At 39.6% G+C, this 22,664-nt stretch overlaps 1 protein-coding gene across 1 annotated transcript; it reads left to right on the forward strand.

Annotated features, from left to right (window-relative positions):
- Window positions 1-3,257: 3,257 nt before the first annotated feature.
- Window positions 3,258-20,456, forward strand: LOC122663015. The gene is made up of 6 exons (XM_043858725.1): window positions 3,258-4,519; window positions 4,674-5,738; window positions 6,483-7,206; window positions 18,729-18,789; window positions 19,779-20,046; window positions 20,165-20,456. Exons 1-6 carry the CDS (start codon window positions 3,258-3,260, stop codon window positions 20,454-20,456), a joined length of 3,672 nt encoding a protein of 1,223 aa, XP_043714660.1.
- Window positions 20,457-22,664: the final 2,208 nt, after the last annotated feature.

Consider the following 22,664-nt stretch of genomic DNA (forward strand, 5'->3'; position numbering starts at 1 on the left):
AAATACGTATCGATACGAAGGTGACGACCCCCAACATGGCATCCACACGTGATAAGGACACTTTATAGAAAATCCCAAACCAAAAAAAAGTACAGAAATGCCCCCAAAACCCCCCAAACGACCTGGTCTGGTTCGGACCTAAAATGAAAATATGTCAAAATAGGTATCAATTCGAAGGTCACGACCCTCAATATCGCATCCCCATGTGTAATAAGAGATAAGGACACTTTTTAGAAAATCCCAAACCCAAAAAAATATAGAAATTCTCCCAAATTACCCAAACAACCCACCCGGTCTGGTTTAAAATGAAAATGAATATATGTCAAAATAGGTGTCGATTCGAAGGTCACAACTCTCAACATCGCATCCACACATCTAATTAGAGATAAGGACACTCTTTAGAAAATCCCAAACCCAAAAAAGTACAGAAACGCCACCAAATAACCCCAAACGACCCACCCACTCTGGTTAAAACCAAAAATGAACATATGCCAAAATAGGTATTGATTCGAAGGTCGCAACCCTCAACATCGCATCCACACGTCTAATAAGAGATAATGACACTTTTTAGAAAATTACAAACCCAAAAAAGTACAAAAATGCCCCCAAATAACTCCAAACGACCCACCCGGTCTGGTTTAAACTAAAAATGAACATATGTCAAAATTGGAATCGATTCGAAGGTCACGACCCTCAACATCGCATCCACATGTCTAATAAGAGATAATGACACTTTTTAGAAAATCACAAACCCAAAAAAGTATAGAAATGCCTCCAAATAACCCCAAACGACCCACCCGGTTTGGTTCGGACCGAAAATGAGCATATGTCAGAATACGTATCAATTCGAAGGTCACGACTCTCAACATTGCATCCACACATCTAATAAGTGATCAGGACACTTTTTAGAAAATCCCAAACCCAAAAAAGTTCAGAAACGCCCCCAAATAACCCCAAACGACCCACCCAGTCTGGTCTAAATCGAAAATGAACATATGCCTAAATAGGTATCGATTCGAACATGTATCGATTCGAAGGTTCTCTTGGTGAGGAGAGAGAAGCTTTGGCGATTTTGGGAGTGAGGATCTTGGTGTGTTCTCTTGGTGATGGCCGGCAGGCCATTAGCTGCAGCTAATGGTCTCGTTCCTCTTCACAGTTCGGGTGAGAGGAATGATGGGGTTGGGGAGGAAGTTGGCTCTGGTGTGGGGGGTGTTGGAGTGGCTGCTTTTGGAGGTTCGGGTGGTGATGAGGGTGCTGGGCCGTCTCTTGGCTGGTCTGCAGGGAGTGTTGAAGGTGTGGGCAAGGAGGTTCCGACGCTGCAAGGTGAGGGTGATGGGACTAGGCTGCTGCTACTTGGTGAGCCTTCTTGTGGTTCGGTGAGCAGTGCTGATTCTGGTGCTTTTTTTACAGCAAAAGGATGATATTTCAGGTGGGTTTAATCAGTCATACCCGAAGAAGGTTGGGGTTCCATGGTCTGCCCTCTTTTCTTCCTCTTCTTCTTCGATTTTTGGTGATGGGTTGAAGTTGTCTTATGTTGAGCCTGAGGAGATTGGTGGGACTTTGGCTGCGAAGTGTCCGGATGAGATGATAAAAAAAGGTCTTGATAAATGGAAGAACACCCTAATGGGGCACTTCATTGGTGGTCGGCCTAGTTTTACCTTTGCAAGGGATATGCTCCTGAAGCAATGGAAGATTGCAGGGCATGTTGATGTTAATTTATTAGAGAGTGGAATTTTTATATTTCGCTTTAATCTTGAAGATGACAAAACTAAAGTTCTTGAAGGGGGACCTTGGTATGTTCAAAGAAGGTTGATGATCCTGCGTCCTTGGAGTCTAGATGTTTGCATAGAGAGGGTGGATTTATGTTCTGTCCCGGTTTGGGTTTCTCTTCCCAATCTCCCTTTTCATTTCTGGTCTTCTGAAGCTCTTAGTTCTATTGGGAGTGTCATTGGGAAGCCTATTGTTACGGACAAGATGACAAGGTCCATAGAGAGATTGTCCTACGCTCGTTTGTGTGTGGAGGTTTCTGCCAACAAAGAGCTGCCTCTGTCCGTTCCAGTTTATGGTGATGGTGGTTTTGCCTTCAATCAACGAGTGGTTTATGATTGGAAGCCCCCTCTTTGTGTGCATTGTAAGGTCTTTGGGCATATGATTGATGCATCCAAGTCTAGTAGCCGTAAGCCTGATCAGAAATTCTCGAGAACCAAGTAAGAATGGCGAGTGAAGGGTGCTGCCGGGAAAGAAGCTGGAACTGTGGCTAGAAATGAGGCTGACTTGCCGGCCGAGCAGACTGGAATTGGTAATTCAAATTCAAATTTGGATTCCCATAGTTCTCGCAAGAATAAAGGAGGAGATCTCAATTCCTTGGGTCAAGGCGCCAACTTTGACAAGAAGGTTTTGAAGAAATCTGAGTTAATTCTTGAAGGTAAGTCTAGTACTAAGGATATTTCACAGTCCAACAGTTTTGCCCTATTGGAACATCTTACGGAGGAGGTGCATTATGATCTTGACGATTTGATGCTGGATCCGGAGTCTTGTGCCATTCTCTTAGGTAACGAACTGTTGGAGGATTCGAATATGGAAGGAGATAATTCTTCTCCCCAGTCGTTATCTACCCTTCCTAGTTTGGGAGAGGAGGGGATTGGGGGATTTTCCTTGAATAATCAGAATGGCGGATCTGCTGGAGATATTATGGAGGAAATGCCACAATTAAATTCTGCTGGTCAAAGTTTAAATTCAAATCTTCCCACTTCCCATATTGAGAAGACACCTAGTGCGTTTTGCTTGGAAGATGGAGAAATTAAAGGGGCAGATTCTGTATCTTCTAAGGGGGAGCTGGCATTGGCAAATCCGTTGGATTGTAGCTCAAGGGCTCCATTGGGAAGGAAAGAAGGTGCACTTGATGCGCAAAAGGATAGTACCAATTTAGAAGGAAATAAAAGTGGTGAAGAGATGCTGTCTTTAAAAGGCAAGGGAGCTAGTCTGGCCAACAAACCTTCAACTAATTTTGAAAGATTAAAGAGGGTGGCAGCGGAGAACCGGGCCAGCCAAGGACCCTTGGACAGAGGTATGGGTTTTTGTAATTCTATTAGCTCTTCTTTATTTAACCGGCCTAGTGGAAGAAGTACAAAATTCCAGCCTCAACGAATTCCTATAAAGGAAGGACTGGGAATGAGAATAGAGGGATCCACTAAGGGTGGGACTGATATGGCAGCCCATCATTTTTGATGAATTGCATTTCCTGGAACATTAGGGGCATGAATGCCCCTACAAAGAAGCGTGGGGTTAGGAAAGTGATTCTGGATAATAATGCAAAATTAGCTATTCTTCTTGAGAGGACCACTTTGGGGTCCTCTCTCAGTTATTTGTGCACTGCTGTCTATGCTTCTAATTCGGTGGAGGAGAGGAGGGAGCTTTGGAGGGATGTTACTAGTTTTGGTTCTAATATTTCAGGTCCTTGGATTCCTCTAGGGGACTTTAATATTGTTCGACAACAAAGTAAGAAGCTTGGAGGAGAACCTATCCGTCAAGAGGCTGTTGATGATTTTAATACTTTTATTTTTGACACGGGCCTTATTAACTTAAAGTGGAAGGGGGAATTATTTACTTGGAATAATAGGCAAGGGGGCAGCTCTCGAGTTTGTTGCAAGTTGGATACGGCCATGGTTAACTTGCTTTGGTTGGATGTTCTCAAGTCTTCAGAAGCTACTTTTCTGCTCCCAGGGCTTTCGGATCACTCTCCAGGTGTGATTTCAATTCTTGATGGGGTTAATTTTGGTCCTAAACCTTTCCGGTTCTTTGAGGCTTGGATTGGTAGGGAGGGGTTTGATGAAGTGGTAGCTAGAGGGTGGGACAGCCCGGTGAATATGAAGCTTAATCCTATACTTAGGTTTGCTGCCTGGCTCAAAAATGTCAAGACAGAGCTGAAGAAATGGAATAAAGATAGTATTGGGGATGTTTTTCTTGCAGTGAAGGAGGCTTCTTCGGATTTAGCTCAGATCCAAATCAGCCTTGCTGCCCATCCCAATGACCTCAATTTGGTTTCTTTAGAAACAGCAACCAAGAAGAAGTTGTGGGCAGCCCTTAGTACTGAAGAAAAGTTTCTTAAAGAGAAGTCTAGAGTCAAGAACATTCAATTGGGGGATGGTAATAATAGCTTTTTTCATAAGTCTATGGTGTGCAGGCAAAACAGGAATCACATTTTGGAGGTGTACAATGCAGAAAATGAGGTTATCAAGGAGCCGAATCTGATTAAAGAGGAGGCAATTTCTTTTTACATGAATCTGTTTGGTGCTAATGTTGAAGATGTTAGGTTCTTCCCAGAGACTGTCCCATTGCAACATGGTCTGCACCTTGCGCAGCAGAACAGTCTTATTGGGCAGGTTTCTAACAAGGAGATTAGAGAGGTGGTTTTTTCCATGAAGAACTCAAAAGCTTCAGGACCGGATGGATTTGGGGCAGCCTTTTTTAAGCATGCTTGGGAGGTTGTTGGGGAGGATCTCACTTTGGCCGTTAAGTGGTTTTTTTTTTAAGGCCAGTATGCCTACCTCTATCAATGCTACTTTTATTAGTCTTATCCCAAAGACTGATAATACTTCTTCGTTTGCGGGCTATAGGCCTATTGCCCTTTGTAACCTATTTTATAAAATTATTACAAAAGTTTTGTCTAATAGGTTACAAGGAGTTGTGGGGAAGGTGGTTAGTGACAACCAGTCTGCGTTTATCAAAGGCCGCTCCATTGTGGATAATATTCTAGTTTGTCATGATGTGGTTAGGGGTATAGAGCAGCAGGAGACTCCCCCTATGGCGGTGCTGAAACTTGACTTACATAAAGCTTATGATTCTCTGAGTAGGAAGTTTCTTTTTGAGATCATGGAAAGGATGGGTTTTCCAAGCAAGTTTATTCGGTGGGTGAAGGCTTGTGTTGATACTCCTAGTTTCTCGATCCTTCTCAATGGGAAACCAACAGGTTATTTTAGGGGCAAGAGGGGGATAAGACAGGGGGACCCACTTTCCCCTTATTTATTCACAATTGCTGTGGAAGGGTTTTCGGCCTTAATGCGGAAGTTGGAAGTTGAGGGACAGATCAGCCTGCTTCCAAGGTGCAAAAGCTCCCAACTTACACACCTGATCTTTGCAGATGATTTGATGATTTTTGTGAAGGCTGTCCCTGACTCTATTTTGGCTTGTTTGGGGGCTCTGTCTGATTTTCATACTTACTCTGGGTTGAGACTCAACAGAGCTAAGTCCTCTATTATTTTAGGGGGCCTTACCCAAACGGCCAGGCTACAACTATTGGAATTAACGAATTTTGTGGACACTAAGCTGCCCATTCGGTACCTTGGTGTTCCACTTGTACCTCGTAAACTTTCTATGGCAGATTGCTCCTCTATCTTGGATCTAGTGAGGCGAAGACTTGAAGGCTGGAAAGCTCGTTTCTTATCCTTTGCTGGAAGGTTGCAGCTTCTTACCTCTGTTCTTCAGGGCTGCTATATATATTGGTCGGGCATCTTTGCATTACCAGGTGGTGTCAAGCAAAAGCTGGAATCCATGTTCTCGAATTTCCTTTGGACGGGCCCCTCCTTGGAACAAAAGGTACATTATGTTTCTTGGGATAGAATTTGCGAACCTAAGGATGAGGGTGGCTTAGGTATCCGCAGAATTGCAGAAATGAATATTGCGGGTATCCTTAAGCAAATCTGGTGGATTTCTTCCAAAAAGGACAGCCTATGGGTTAGGTGGGTTTATGCCTGTTATTTAAAAAATGACTCTATTTGGACCGTGAAAATTCCCCAAAATTGCTCTTGGGTTTGGCGTAAAGTTCTCAAGTATAGAGATTTGGTTGAACCCCATGTTCATCACTTTATTGGGTCTGGCCATGCTACAAGGCTATGGCTTGATAAGTGGCATCCTCAAGGGGTTTTAATAAAAAATTTTGGGGATCGTATCAGATACGATGCGGGTTCTCATCGTATGGCTCTGGTTTTGGATATTATAAGACAAGGCACCTGGCATCCTACTCCTCATGGGTCTTTTGATCTTATTAGTGCTTGGGGGGATTTGCAACATGTTCCTATTTTGAGAGGCAGGGATGACCTTATTGTTTGGAAGAATTCCCCTAATGGCTTATTTACTACTAAGTCAGCCTGGGACACTGTTAGAAGATCCTCTCCTAAAGTAGGGTGGCATAAATTTGTTTGGTTTACTCAGAATTTCCCTAAGCATTCTTGCACAACTTGGAGATGCCTTATGGAAGCTCTACCTACCAAGAATCAGCTTATTAAAAGGAATATTCAGGTTGGGCCGAATTGCATCTTGTGTTGGGCTGGTACTGAAAGTCATGAGCATCTTTTCTTTAATTGTCCTTTTTCCACTAGCATTTGGGGTAAAATTAGTTCTTTTTGCTCCCAAGGGGGTTGAGGCCCTACCAATCTCCAGAATGTGCTTGCTTGGCTCTTGAGTGTTGGTTGTGCAAATGATAGGATGGATTTGGTTCCCAAGTTGGTTTTTTGTGCTACTGTCCATTACATTTGGTGGGAGAGAAACCAAAGGCTGTTTGAGAACAAGGTTAGAACCCATGATCAGATTATAGAGGCAATTCGTCTTGATGTGGCCATTAAGTGTGCTGCCTTTCCCATTTCTGCTGTCCACAGCCCAAGGAACCAGTTCTTGGCTGATAATTGGGGGATTAGGGTGGATTGGAAGGTGATTACTCAAAAAACTTGTGCTTGGTTTAGACCTCCTACTCACATGGCAGTCCTTCACTGTGATGGGTCCTTAACAGCTGATAGAGCTTCCTATGGTGGAATCATTCGTGAGGATGCAGGTGTTGCCATAATGGCGTATGCGGGGAAGGGAGATATTAATTCTGTTCTAGGCATGGAGCTTTTTGCAATTTTAAAGGGGGTCACTTTTTGTATTCAAAGAAACCTACTTCGGGTTTCCATCAGATCCGATTCCAAATTGGCAGTAGATATTCTTAATGGGGCTGTGGACTGCCTGTGGAGCATGCAAATCTTGAGGGACCATATTGCTACGCTACTACAGCAATTACAGCGTAAGGAGATCAAACATGTTTGGAGAGAGCTCAACCAGCCAGCAGACTTTATTGTAGCCATGGATACAGGGGATGGGGAAGCAATTTTTTATCCACCTGATTTCCCACAGGACTTGGTGGAGTTGGTTGAGAATGATTCAGATTGTAAAGTTTTTTTAGGACCTTCTCTCATTGAGTCGTTGGCCTGGTCTTAGGCTTTTCCACCGAGGGCCTGTCCTCGGGTTGTTTTAGGAGCTCTCCTCCCCCTCTTAGGCCTGTCTAAGGGGGGAGGACAAGGGCTGCGTTCTTCTGTATTTCTTCCTTTTTCTTAATACAATCACACTTACCCATCAAAAAAAAGGTATCGATTCGAAGGTTACGACCCTCAACATCGTTTCCACACATCTAACAAGAGATAAGGACAATCTTGAGAAAATCCCAAACCCAAAAAAGTACAAAAATGCCACAAAATAACCCCAAACGACCCACCCGGTCTGGTTCGGATCGAAAATGAACATATGTCGAAATACGTATCGATCCGAAGGTCACGACTCAAAACATCGCATCCACACGTCTAATAAGAGATAAGGACACTTTTTAGAAAATCCCAAACCCAAAAAAGTATAGAAATTCAACCAAATAACCCCAAACAACCCACCCAGTTTGGTTTAAACTGAAAATGAATATATGTCAAAATAGGTGTCGATTCGAAGGTCACAACCCTCAACATCGCATACGCATGTCTAATAAGAGATAAGGACACTTTTTAGAAAATCCCAAGCGTAAAAAAGTTCAAAAATGCCCCCAAATAACCCCAAACGACCCACCCGGTCTGGTTTAAACCAAAAATGAACATATATCGAAATAGGTGTCGATTCGAAGGTCACAACCCTATACATCGCATCCACATGTCTAATAAGAGATAAGGACACCTTTTAGAAAATCCCAAACCCAAAAATGTATAGAAATGCCCCCAAATAACCCCAAACAACCCACTCGGTCTAGTTCGGACTGAAAATGAACATATGTCAAAATAAGTATCGATCCGAAGGTTACAACTCTCAACATCGCATCCACACGCCTAATAAGAGATAAGGACACTTTTTAGAAAATCCCAAACCCAAAAAAGTATAGAAATTCTTCCAAATAACCCCAAACAACCCACCCGGTCTGGTTTAAACTGAAAATGAATATATGTCAAAATAGGTGTCGATTCGAAGGTCACAACTCTCAACATCGCATCCACACGTCTAATAAGAGATAAGGACACTCTTTAGAAAATCCTAAACCCAAAAAAGTACAGAAACGCCACCAAATAACCCCAAACGATCCACCAGGTCTGGTTGAAACCGAAAATGAACATATGCCAAAATAGGTATCGATTCGAAGGTCACAACCCTCAACATCGCATCCACATGTCTAGTAAGAGATAAGGACACTTTTTAGAAAATTGTAAACCCAAAAAAGTACAGAAATGCCCCCAAATAACTCCAAACGACCCACCCGGTATGGTTTAAACCGAAAATGAACATATGTCAAAATTCGAATCGATTCCAAGGTCACGACCCTCAACATCGCATCCACACGTCTAATAAGAGATTAGGACACTTATTAGGTATTGTGGTGCAGAGAAGGTGCTCGTATGGTATAGACATCATTCTGTTGATGATGGCACGTGGAAAGCCACTCTTCAGTCAATCTAAGACAATGGTATGACGTACTTATAGCCGATCTGGCTGACCTGTGGAACGACACACCCCAGTTGTTCCTAGGGAAAGATATGGTTTCAGTGAGGGACGGGTCTCATCTGAAATGCTTATTGGGGAATGAGCCATTCACGAGTTTTGACAATGGTTGGACGATAAAATTATGCGCAAGTGCAGAAGTGGTCAAGAGATCACGACGATCAGACCATACATGAGTCCGGTACTGGCCAGATGAAATAATGATTTGGATGACAAATTGTCCATGGGTTTAGACTAAAAAAGGATCAATTTGTACATGAGTACAATGGAGCCCGAAAGATTCATGGGATGATCGAACTACACACGAGTATAGAGAGGATCAGAAAGTTCAATGATTAGTTTGAACACGAGTACAAGGAGGATCAGATAATGGATCAATCTTGTACATGAGTACAATGACGATCAAATGATGGATCAATCTGTATATGAGTACAATGGAGACTGAAGATTCATGGGATGATCGATCTATACACGAGTATAGTGAAGATAAAAAAAATGTTAATGATTAACTTATACACGAATACAAGGAAAATCAGATAATGGATCAATCTTGTACACGAGTACAAAGAGGATCAGGATGATGGGTCAATCTGTACATGAGTACAATGAAGACCAAAGATTCACTGGATGATCGAACTACACACAAGTATAGTGAAGATAAAAAATGCTAATGACTAACTTGTACACGAGTACAAGGAAAATCAGATAATAGATCAATCTTGTACACGAGTACAAAGATGATCAGGATGATGGGTCAATCTGTACTTGAGTACAATGGAGACCAAAGATTTACTGGATGATCGGACTACACACAAGTATAGTGAAGATAAAAAATGCTAATGATTAACTTGTACATGAGTACAAGGAAAATCAGATAATGGATCAATCTTGTACACGAGTACAAAGAAGATCAGATAATGGATCAATCTTGTACATGAGTACAATGAGGATCAAATGATGAGTCAATTTGCACACGAGTACAATAGAAACTGAAGATTCATGAGATGATCGAACTACACACGAGTATAGTGAGGATCAGAAAGTTGAATGATTAATTTGTACACGAGTACAAGAAGGATCATATAATGGATCAATCTTATACGCAAGTACAATGAGATTGAAGATTTATGGGATGATTGAACTATACATGTAAGTAGCGTGAAGGTCAGAAAGTTCAACAATTAACTTGTACGCGAGTACGAGAAGGATCAAATGATGGATCAATCCGTACACGAGTACAACAGAGATCAAAAGGTTAATGAGGTGATCAAACTATACACGAATATAGCAAGGATTAGAAAGGTCACAGAGTGATCAAACTATACGTGAGTATAGTGGGATCGAAAAAATCAACGAATGATCAAGCTATACACAAGCATAGCAGGGTTCAATAGGGTTAAAGGTTCAATCAATTTGTATGCGAGTACAGCTGGGATCAGAAGATTCAAATGGTAATCGAACTAGACACGATTATAGCAGGGATCAAAAGGATCAAATTGCAAGAGAGTGCGGAACCATACGTGAATCTGGTATAACCGAAAGATTAAACTAACAGTGATCCAAAAAACCAAATGCACATGAGTGCAGAAGTGGTTAAGGACTTGGTCAAACTGTACATGGGGCCAAATCATTGGAGATCGAGTTGTACATGAATTCAACAGTGATCAGATAGTCCAACTGCACGTGAGTGCAGGAAGTACGAGGGTCCGATGGAACTAATTGATCAGAGCCCAGACTGTATATGAATTCTGCCATGATCGGCTGAGTAGGTTGCACGCGAGTGCAACAGAAATAAAAATTCAGATGGCATATGATCAAGACATTGGTCAGGAAAATGCAATCCTATGCATGTGTAGCTATGATGAAAATGGAAAAGCAATCCAAAATGTATACCATTAGATGCCAAGTAGTGCATGGGCATTATGATGATGAAAATAGGATAGCACATGAGTGCTGTCATGATCGGATTACTGGAATGCTTAAAGGAAAATGCAATCTTATGCACACAGATCCATGATGACAATGGCAAAGAAGTCTATCATTAAAACTCAGGTAGTTTGCATTATGATCCAAAATGCAAAAAAAATAATCTTATGCAATTAATCTTTTTTTTTTGTTTTTTTGCATGCAAAGGGAATCACAGTCCTAATGCAAATTATGTCATGCAAAAAAGAAAACACAATCCTATGCAAGTAATCAATTCTATGCAAATATTTATGACACAAATACAAGCAAGTGAAAAGTAATCACATACAACCATAGACACTTACCAGATATTCTCCATTTTTGTGTTGCACAACACTTGTCCTTCATAAAAGCCTAGTGCACAATTATACGTTACCAAAAAATATATTTTGGCAGAGAAATATGAGATTCACTCAAACCCTTCTTTTTTTTTAGAAACAATCTTATTTGTGAGAGATTTATTTTGAAAACTTATGGTTATTCACATTCTGACCTAGTAATGCACAATTCCACATAGACATATTATTCTCATCCCGTTACACACGTAGACTCGTCAAACATCGCTTGTCCAACATTGAATGGGTGTGGGGTTAATTTTTGAGAAAGCGAGTCAAAGGGGTAAATTGAGAGAATGTGTATGAACAAGATGGGTGGATAGGTCATTCTTCCCTCCCTTCATGGAGAGTCATGGCAGTTTATCCCAGACAGTATCATCTTTCTCTGCTTGTACGATCATTTTATCTTTGAGGCTGAGACTCTTCATGATTGAGAGTCGATCCTCATAGACAACATGCCCTTTTAATTTCACATGCTCTTGCCTGGTGGATTGCCCCAAGGAAACAAATCCTTTTTCCTTATGCTCCTTTGTCCTTCTTATCTTGGATAGAGATTGCCTCAGTAACAAGTTAATTCTTCTGGTCGTCTTACTGGTTGAGAGGGTGAGTACAATGCTGCTAGCATTTAATCCCCTAATTATTTCTTCAAAAATCTTCATGATCTTGGTAGACGTGCTTCTTTTTCTTCACATCATCGGATCGCATCAAAGAGAGAGGGATAGTGGGAAAGGGGAAAAAGTATAAATATGATAGATATGACGCAAGTGAGCAAAAATGAAAAGTTGTACATGGACGAATGGAAAACTGTACATGTGGGAGGACCAAACTTGATTATTACTTCATCAAGTTGCCTACGTACCCCAAATAGGGATCAGGTCGAACGTAGTTCAGGACAAAGATGCCTTAATGTCAAAGCCTTGATGATTAAGTTCCATCATAGTCGGGTAAGCTCGAAGCTGTGGACGAGAGTCTCATCACCATTTGACCCGGGAGGGCTTTACTAGGTTGTAATGGGGCTTAGGACTGGGTTTCAAAGGATGATAAAAGCTCAAATGTGCCCCTAGGGTCTAACCATGACTCTACACTTCTGCTCCCAAAACTTTACCAAGATTCTGGTAACTGAACTTGTTGGGGAATGTAATCAAGAAGTTTGGCAATCCCTCTCGTGTCTCAATTGAAGACTTTGGTAATCTTAACCCTGATAATTTTGACAATATTGTCTCTGAAGGAAAAGTGGTTATTTTTGCCCCATGGTCTAAGTGCTCCCAATTATTTGTAATGCCTTGAGCCAATGCATCCTCTCTTCCCTTTCTTTTTTTTTTTGCTATCGTTCATTTTTTTTTTTTTGAACTCTCTTCTTTTTTTTTTTTTTTTTTGTTCTTTAATATTGAACTTTCATTTTTTTTTCTTTTTGAGATTGGCCCAATTTTGATTGTGGAGACGGAGCTACTCTCTTCTTTTCTTTTCTTTTTTTTTTTTGGGAAACGTATTGCCCTTGTGACATCTTACTTCACCAAGAGACCTCTTCCGGTCAGACCCTAGAAGCCAATGGGACATTTTGATGAGCATGAGGACATATGGATTTTATTGTCTCAGGGTTTATTTGAGATGACTAGCGGCCAAAGGGGGCCTCCCTTAACAGGCTTTATGAGATGAAATCTTCATCTAGGCTTCCCGACTCGTTGGAAGGGGATCAGATGTATGAAAAGCTCCAGATCTTTGACCATCAAGACTTTGACATTGGAAAGAAGGGTAGTAATATTTTTTTTTTTTTAACTAGTAGTCATGAGATCATCATAAACTATTATTTGGATGAAAGAGAAAAGAAAGAGAACGAGTAGATGGACGAGAGAACATATTCATTGACGGCTAATGGAAAATACACGGTGGATTAGTTTACAGAAGGAAATTTGACTGAATGAAAAGACCTAAAGAACTAAGGGATGCAGACCCGATGATGTCTTCAGTGCGATCCTGTCTACACAAGAGTGAAGTACTGTTACTGCTTTGTCACGGGACTATGCAGTTTGTACCATAAAAAAATGCCATTCTAACTAGAGCTGCGTATTGGATCCTATTTTAAGTCGGCCAGCAAAACTGATACTCATCAAGTTAATGATCGTAGTTTAACGCCTTCGGGCTATAGTGATGTCCTCAATCAGTGTTTGCCCCTGTTCCATCGGAGGAATACGGAGAACTTTCTTCGGCGATTCTACCATTTTACAGGCTGGCAATGTAAAAGAAGTATTCTCTTTTAAAATTGCTGGTAGCATTAAAAGGATTTTCCCATAATCGTGGAGGAATCTGCTCCTTAGGGACTCCGTTAATCTCACACAAATGATTCCTTATCTTCTCCCAATCATCATTTCTGTATCCTCTATTAAGGAAATCCACCAAATTGAATGCGGTACCAAAATGAAAGGTGCAGTGAGGTTGACGCATGATCAGATTCGCATTTGATTATTCTTGTGACTCCTGTATCCAATAAGGGTTATGGAGGGTATAGAGGACATTCCATTTTGCACAATTGAATAATTGCTCGAGCCATTGAGTCTGTGTCTGAAACCAAAGAAGAAATTTCATTGTGTTTGATCGAGGAGGAACAAATTCTGGATGCAATTCGTCCTGACTCATATAGGTCAACAATTCTGGAACACAAAAGCTGAATGCTACCACGTACCTTTCGCAAAGGTACCAAAGGAAACAAAGGGCTTCAGTAGACAACTGGTAGAGGTCTCTTATCTCGAAGATATTGAAGAAAGGATAATCTGGATGGACAAGTCCTCGGAGGTCGTCATTCCCACGGTTGAGGAGAGTAATTTCATGAAACAAATCCAGGCAATCTTCACTCCTTGATTGTAAGACCTGATGCATGATCTGTTCTTGGAGATGGAAAGGTAAAAGGTCAATCTGATATTGCAATCCTACCAAAACCTCTTTTTCCTTGATCTCTTCATGGCCTTCAAACCCATTCAGCTTGGTCATATCAGTTGTTGAAGGAAGAGAGGATTCATGAACATCCTGGGCGAACATCATTGATGGAGACTTTTGACCTGTCACTACCTCTTCTAAAGGAACCGGCAAATCTTGGATCAAGGAGGTGGAATCAAACCCTTCTAAATCTTCTTCGAGGGCATTGATTGTCTGATTAACAGACTGTTGTTTTGCCCCTGGCTTGAATTTTCCTGCTTCCAGCAGGTCTTGGATAGCATGCCCAAGTGCAATGCATTCATCAGTGGGGTGCCCCTCTTGGGTGTGATAGTCACAGTATTGATCTGGATTATACCAAAATGGTGGAGGATCCCTGACCGATCGCGGAGGAACCGTGCCCAGAAGTCCCAGTTTCTTCAATTCAGCAGATGCAAGAGACCTAGCCACACCCAAATTGGTGAACTCACGTTGTCTTGAATTTGCCATATTCGCCTCCGAATTTTGGCTCTGATATTGCATTGTGTGGCTATACGAGCCAATTGCCTTTCTGAACAATTTGTCTTCAATACGCTTCCCTACGGCCATTAGCTCTTCAAAAGTCTTGAGGTGTTGGTAGTAAAGGCAATCATGATATTCTCCGTACAGATTCTCCAGGATCATCTCCACCTGTTCTGCTTTTGTTGGGCGATTCCACATCTTTACGGCCTTCTCTCTAAACCTCATAATGAAATTGTAGAACCCTTCAGTAGGGCCTTGCCTTAGTGTCTCCAACCCTCTCCGTGTGACATCCACTTCAGTGTTGTATGAGTACTGCTTTGTAAAGGCTCTCACCACCGTTGACCAAGTTTGAGTCTGTGCCTGATCTAACTGTGTCAACCATCGCAAAGCAAGTCTAGCAAACGAGTACAGAAAAGTCTTCCCCATTTGATTTTTCGTGAGGCCCCAAGATTTAGCCACTGTAGCAAAGATTTTGAGGTGAGCTTTAGGATCACCTGAACCATCAAATTTATCCAATTTCCATTTGAAGTCTTCGGGTATCTTTCCTTTAGGGAAGAACACCAAATTATCTTCAAGCTCCTCGTGAATCGTGTCCTTGGCAGCAATTTCAAGCTTTTCAACTTTCTCCCTCATCATACGCTCCCTTTCAGTCTTGGGATACTCATGAGTTACGTTGATCACAGTATCTTCTTCCTCCATCATAATCCTGGCGGGTACCCTAGGCACTGTCGGGACTACTCTGCGAGTCATAGGCTAAGCATTCTTCGGCTCCCTGAAAGTAGGTATTGTGCCTCCTTGGGACATGTCTCATATGATTTGCAAGATTTGCACCATAAATTGTTTCATCTCTACCACCTCAGCCTGTAATTGGTCCATTTGTCGACCTAACCGTACTTCGGGTGGATCACTGCCTAACGAATCCATGGTGGTTCTATCCGAGAAAAGCCTGATCGAACTCTGCCTCACGATGTTGGGTGGAGAAGCAGAAGTCCTGAACACCTTTGGATTGGATTGGACCAATTTGGGTTAGCCTATTGTCATAATGGGCTCACGCGGGTAACAGGAAGTCTTTTGATGTGAATGGTGCTTTACATAAGTCAGAGAGAATTATTTCAGGTCACAAGGAATTTACTTGAGTATGTAAAATATTTTTTTATTTTAAACATTTTTTGTATTTTATTTTTATCATTTTTTTGGTATTTTATTTTTATCATTTTATTTTTATATTTTATTTGGCTCAATTAATCGAAGTCGTCATTGGAGCTTCTGATATTGTAGAAGTTCTCTCAGACCATACTTCAAATGCCATCGTCGCCCAAACATTTCTTAAAAAAGAAAAATAAACAAACAAAGAAGAAATTCGAGTTTCAGGTTCCTGATGATTATATCTTGAATCAATACGAGGTGCCCCATTTTTGAGGGACATGTTGGAATCCATCATACGGGAGTGGGCTCCCATCTTTCTTCGAGGGACTATCGCGGGACTATGGAATTTCTTACTTTGGGCGGCGTCCCGTATTGAGGCCAGATTAATCATCAAGCGACCTTAAACTCGGTCCTTCTTACAGCTAACAAGGGTTAGTTTGTGTCGGACCCTAATCATATATGGTCTATTTTCCTACATGATGCATGTAAGAGGTAGGCTTGATAGGACAGAAAAAGGTCACCCTTGACAGAACCGATATACCTATCGCTCGTGGTTGCGAATTGCGGGTATGTGGTTCTTTTAATATACCTAGAGAGTAGATCACTCAATCTCAGAGTAATTATGCTAGTGCCTTTTTTGAATGGCTAAAGCATCCCACAACACACTAGTGAAAAAAAAAAAGAAAAGAAGAAGAAGTGAAAGCTTAGAGAGTTCAAGTAAATTTGGGGCTGCACAAACAAATAGTAAGTTCTTCTAAATCTAATTTAGTTTATGCCAAGGGTAAGAGATTATAGACCTTGATGAGTGATTAATTTTATAGGATCGTATTCTAAGACTTTGTGTTGCATCTTTAGCGAGGATGATAGTCTTTAGGAGACTGTAATTCTTGATATTTTCTTGCACATATTTTTCTGTGCACTGTTTTTATTAAAAATTAGAGTTCTTAAACGGCTTAGGATTAGAATTTTAAATTTATATAATTACAAAATAGACTGATAGAACTTCCTATGAATGTATTTGAGACCCTAATTCATTATGGAAGTGCATGTATTTTGGGTATTACATTGAGGTTAATTCAATTCTGTCTTGCACACTTGTCTGTCCTTGTGACTAATTTTCGGGTGACCTATGGGTCAAATCCGAAGATGAACCCTTCTGATGAAAGGTGGCCCTATTTGTCAAGTTTCAGCAATAAAAATACCCGATTGAATTGATTTTTAGAAAATGGACAAATTATATTTTTACTGTTCTGTACTCAATCCTGAGTGCAAGTTTTGTTACAGTTTTGAATCCGAGTTGTGCTCAATTTTTTAGTAGACTTAGAGACCTTAAATTAGGTTTATGTCTTCTGATGATTTATGTATATATGAGTCTAGTTTAACATATAAAAAATTGAGAATCATTTAAATTTTTAACGATTGATTAAGGCACTTTTAGTGCACAAAGGTCATCTGTTTAGTAGAAACAGTTCTTGTCAGTACCCTAGTTTGGGCTTGGATTTGAAGGGCCTTAGAGGCTTTGGGTCCTTCGTATGATTTGTGGTATTTTAAGTCTAGTTTAATAGTATATAAGTTTTATATCTATTGGATGTCTATGTTAAAAGTTATGACATTAGAAAGTGACTATGCATAGAATGGGACAGAATCTGATAAAATTAATATGATGTGATAGGTGAGCATACCTAGGGACTGCACATTGTACGGGAGAGAAACTAAAGACTCGGTAAAAGAGTGAACGGTGTTACGTGGATTGATGTACCTCTTATACTATGTTATGTGAGTGAATCATTTTTCTCTTATATTTCATATGCTTTTGGATTGTTTATGATGCTTACAAGTATTGCAATTTTGTTTCATGCTTTATTATGAGTGATATGCCATGTATGTATCATAAGTTTTGAATTATATGAATGATGAAATACCATGACAACATATGTTAGAAGCTCATTAAGAATATAATGAAAGAATTGGACTTAAGGTCCCAACATCAGACACTTAGAATTTAGAACTAGAATCCAGACTGCACCCCTTTCCAATAGGGGGTTAGGTGCTGGATGAGGACACCAGAACAGAATTGAAGATAAGACCTCCCACAGGGGAGTGTACTTGACCTCAAACCTGGTTTGATCGGTCGGGGTAGAAGAGAAATGACTCCCGATGATGTTCAGCCGGATAATGCAAGAAATGGCAGCCGTCAGATCAACGATCGTGTACCTCACCTTAACTAGATGTGCACATGTAGTAGAACCAGACAGACTTGCATTAATGTACTTGGTTTTGACCATAGTTCATGCATGGTTTGTCGTTGTAACTTGTGCCTATTAATGCATATATTATTTATGCTTTGTTTCGCTGGGCTGTCGAGCTAACTCCTTTATTTTTTAGACACAGATGATGGAACATGTCAGTGCATAGACTGCACAGGTGAACAGGAGTAGTAGGATGGCAATTATGATGCTTGATAGACTTGAAGATTTGAATAACGAATATTAAGATATTTTATTAATTGAATTTGGATTTAATGGTTGGATGTAGCACAATTTGATTTGGATACTATTTTTTTTTTTTTATGTTAATTCTTATGCTTGTGGGATGAACATATAATGATTATTTAGTTTCGTCACCAGATATCGAAGAAGACACATGTTTATTCTAAATTTGATGATACGTTGCCCAATAATCTTCCACGTAGTTAGAAAAGTTGGTATGCTTGTATGCTAATGAAATTTAAAAAAAAAAATTCAGCCAAATTTTAGACACATGCTAAGTTAAGAAACCGATCGTAAGATCACCGCCCCGCGAGGGTTGTACTCATACCCTTCCCGGGTTTGAGTCGTCACAATATGGTATCAGAGCAAAAATTTAGACAACTAGACCTAGAGACTGGTGGCGTAGGAAAAAAATAGAAGACAAAAAAAGAATACAAAAGTTTCTATTGTTGTATAATCACTAAACCAAATAAAACCTAATTAAGATGTATAGACACAAGTTTTTCATCATAAATCATATTTAGGATTGTCTTCATGATGAAACCTAGTATTGTATAATTTATTAACCTTGTTTTTATTGTAGGTAGCCATGGTTCCCCATGGACATTCTCGTTCCTGGGGAAGGAACTTATCAGTCAGTTCAGGTGGCTATGTGAAAATTATGTATCTTACTTATAATACTAATAAGTGATAATATATTTAGTTTAATATATTATATTAAACTAAATACACCCTTTCTTGATAATATTATAATATAACTGTATAATTAATGTAAAGAAATATTTAAATTTATGAATATATACATTACGCATAGACATACTATAATGTGTAACATATATTATTGGTTTATGTATTGCTCGCTCTAACAATTGACTCTTTCGGCAATCGACTGTGTATTCCATTGATGAAACAGCAGAAAAGAAAGTTGTTTAAACCAGTAAATATTAGTTATTAAGTTGTTATATTAAGTATAATAAATAGGGAGATAAGTACCAGCTCCCTATGCACACATAGTTCTTCACATATATATTAAGAGAGATTTGGTCGTAATAACAACTTAGTTATATTATTATTATGTGTGAAACATATAGAACATGTTATATTAGGAAATATAATTGATAGTTTATATTATATAGTTATGTTAGTCTAGTATAACTGATCCAATTGTTGGAATTAATATTTATATTACTTGAATAAATATTAATAGTTATCTATAAGTAATAACTAGATATGTATCTGGGCAATGTTTGTTTGCCCAAAGTGAAGACCCGTGCCTAGAGAAACCAGGACAGAAGTTCAAGAAGAAAAGGGGATGGATTATGTCATTAAGAAAGATAGAATTCTTAGATTTAGTGACCGGATTTGTGTGCCAGACAACCCGACTTAAAGTAAGAAATTTTAGATGAGGCCCATAGTACGCCCTATACAGTTTACCCTGGAAGTACCAAGATGTATCAAGATTTGAAGACCACATATTGGTGGAACAACATGAAGAGAGAAATTGCTCAGTATGTAGAGAAGTGCCTAACTTGCCAACAAGTTAAGATAGAACATCAGAGGCCATCTAGGTTGTTGCAACCACTATTTATTCCAGAATGAAAATGGGAGCACATTAGCGTGGATTTTGTTACAGGACTTCTGAGGAAATCTAAAAGTCATGAACCGATATGGGTTATAGTTGACAGACTGACCAAGTCAACTCACTTTCTGTCAGTTCGGATGACTTATGGCATGGACAAGTTTGTCCTACTTTACATTGGTGTGATTGTCATATCGCACGACGTACCAGTCTCCATCGTGTTCGATTGGGATCCCCGATTTACTTTCAGATTTTGTCATGAGTCTGCAGAAAGCTATGGGCACAAAACTGAGTTTCAGTACAACTTATCACCCTCAGACAGGTGGGCAATTTGAGAGGACTATCTAGATTCTCAAGGATATGTTGAGGACATGTGTACTTGATTTATAGGGAAGATGGGAATGGCATCTACCACTAATAGAGTTTGCCTATAATAACAGTTACCAGGCTAAATTTGGTATGGCGCCATCTGAGGCACTCTATGGCAGGAAATGCAAGTCACCCTTGTACTGGGATGAAGTAGGTGAACAGAGCATACTGGAACCAGAAATAATTCAGAAAACCAGTGAGAAGATAGCCCTGATTCGTGAACGGATTCGAGTTGCACAGAGTAGACAGAAGAGCTATGCAGACAACAAGAGGAAGGACCTTGAATTTGAGAAAGGTGACATGGTGTTTCTTCGTGTGGTACCCATGAAAGGTGTGATGAGGTTTGGAAAGAAGGAAAGTTAAGACCTAGGTACATTCGACTGTTTGAGATTCTAGAGCGAGTCGGTAACTTGGCTTACAGGCTGGCTCTCTAACCTGCCATGAAGAACATCCACAACACCTTCCATGTATCAATGCTGAAGAAATATGTTCATGATCCTTCATACACACTGAACTACAAACGACTCGACATAAAGATGGACATGACCTAGGAAGAGAAGCTAGTTTAGATTTTAGATCGGAAGGATCAAGTGCTTCGCAATCGATCGATACCCCTAGTCAAGGTGCTTTGGAGAAATCATGCCATTGAAGAAGCATCTTGGGAATGGGAGGAAGATATGCAAGCTAAATACCCTGAGATATTTACAAATTGAGGTACACTTGAATTTCCTACTCATTCCTAAAGTTAAAGTTTTAGAACACTGTTAATAAATTGTCTTGTTCCTCCGTTAATTTAGGAGAATGTGGACCCATACCCACTGGTCCAGGATCGATACCAAAAGGCCAGGACACCTGTTTATATCTATTAGAATCCCAACTATACTTTCCTGGAAGAATAAATTAGCGACATATTAAATTACCTTTAAGAGAATAGTACCATCAAATTTCGAGGTCGAAATTTAAATAAGGTGGGGAGGATGTGAAACCCTAGATTTCAGAAACCTTGAGTCTCAACCTTATGGGTAAAATAGTAATTTCATCGCAAAGGTATAATGGTAATTATGCTATATGATTAATTAGAGTTTATTATTTTAGTCATTAAATGTGTTTTAATGCAAAAAATAATGTTTTATAAAATTATAGGTTTTTATGTATATACATGTAATCATAGTTTACTGGTTTGGAGTTGCTTGGTTGTGGTAGGTATAAGGTTCAAATTTTGTATACATCAAATTTAGTATAAAATTTTCATTCTTTTGATTTTTTACCAAAATTGGGGAGAGATAAAGAGTTCGGCCAGCTTGATGAATGGGGGATGTTATGGGCCCACCTTATCAAAACTGGCAAGGTGTAAAGATACAAAAAAAAAAAAAAAAAAAAAAAAAAAAAGGAAAGTAGAGATATGCTAGGATCCTAAGATTAGATTAAAAAAAAAACAAAAAGGAAATCTCACGAATTCTAAGTTAGAGAAAGACTAGGATTTTAGGAAGAAATATTAATAAAAAACAAAATAAATAATAAAATAAAACAAAAGGAGAGGAAATCTCGAATTAAGAAGATAGAGATAGACTAGGAATCCAAGAGAGAAGGTGAGAACCTTCGAGAGGGAAGGAAAGAGAATCATCTCAAGAGATAAGAAGAGAGAGAGAGAGAGAAGAACCATTTAAGAGGAGAAAGAAATATAAAGGGGGACTCCAAGGGAAACCCCAAATGTAGATCGTGGAAGTAAGAAAAGAAAAAAAGAAGAAGAGAAAGAAAAGAAGATAGAAGAAGTGAAAGCTTAAAGAGTTCAAGTAAATTTGGGGCTGCACAAACAAAGAGTAAGTTCTTCTAAACCTAATTTAGTTTATGCCAAGGGTAAGAGATTATAGACCTTGATGAGTGATTAATTTTATAGAATCGTATTCTAAGACTTTGTGTTGCATTTTTAGCAAGGATGATAGTCTTTAGGAGACTGTGATTCTTGATATATTTCTGCACATTTTTCTGTGCACCGTTTTTGTAAAAATCAGAGTTCTTAAACTGCTTAGGATTAGGATTTTAAATTTATATAATTACAAAATAGACTGATAGAACTTCCTATGCATGTATTTAAGACCCTAATTCATTCTGGAAGTGCATGTATTTTGGGTATTACATTGAGGTTAATTCAATTCTGTCCAGCACACTTATTTGTCCTTGTGACTAATTTTCGGGTGACCTATGGGCCAAATCCAAAGATGACCCCTTCTGATGAAAGGTGGCCCTATCCGTCAAGTTTCAGCAATAAAAATACCCGATTGAATTGATTTTTGGAAAATGGACTTATTATATTTTTACTGTTCTGTACTCAATCCTGAGTGCAGGTTTTGTTACAGTTTTGAACCTAGATTGTGCTCATTTTGTAGCAGACTTAGAGACCTTAAATTAGGTTTATGTCTTCTTATGATTTGTGTATTTATGAGTTTAGTTTAACATATAAAAAACTGAGAGCCATTCGAATTTTTAACGATTGATTATGGCACTTTTAGTGCACGAAGGTCATTCTGTTTAATAGAAAAAGTTCCTGTCAGTACCATAGTTTGGACTTGG

The sequence above is a fragment of the Telopea speciosissima genome, chromosome 5, assembly GCF_018873765.1.
Source record: "Telopea speciosissima isolate NSW1024214 ecotype Mountain lineage chromosome 5, Tspe_v1, whole genome shotgun sequence".
NCBI lineage: Eukaryota > Viridiplantae > Streptophyta > Magnoliopsida > Proteales > Proteaceae > Telopea > Telopea speciosissima.

What these genes read in the sequence shown, in the direction of transcription:
- LOC122663015 (XM_043858725.1), top strand. Translation starts at nt 3,258, where the DNA reads ATGAATGCCCCTACAAAGAAGCGTGGGGTTAGGAAAGTGATTCTGGAT. An exon ending in AGAATGATTCAGATTGTAAA is followed by an intron (nt 7,207 to 18,728) that starts GTTTTTTTAGGA and finishes TTTTTATTGTAG; the next exon opens with GTAGCCATGGTTCCCCATGG. An exon ending in AACTTATCACCCTCAGACAG is followed by an intron (nt 20,047 to 20,164) that starts GTGGGCAATTTG and finishes CTATAATAACAG; the next exon opens with TTACCAGGCTAAATTTGGTA.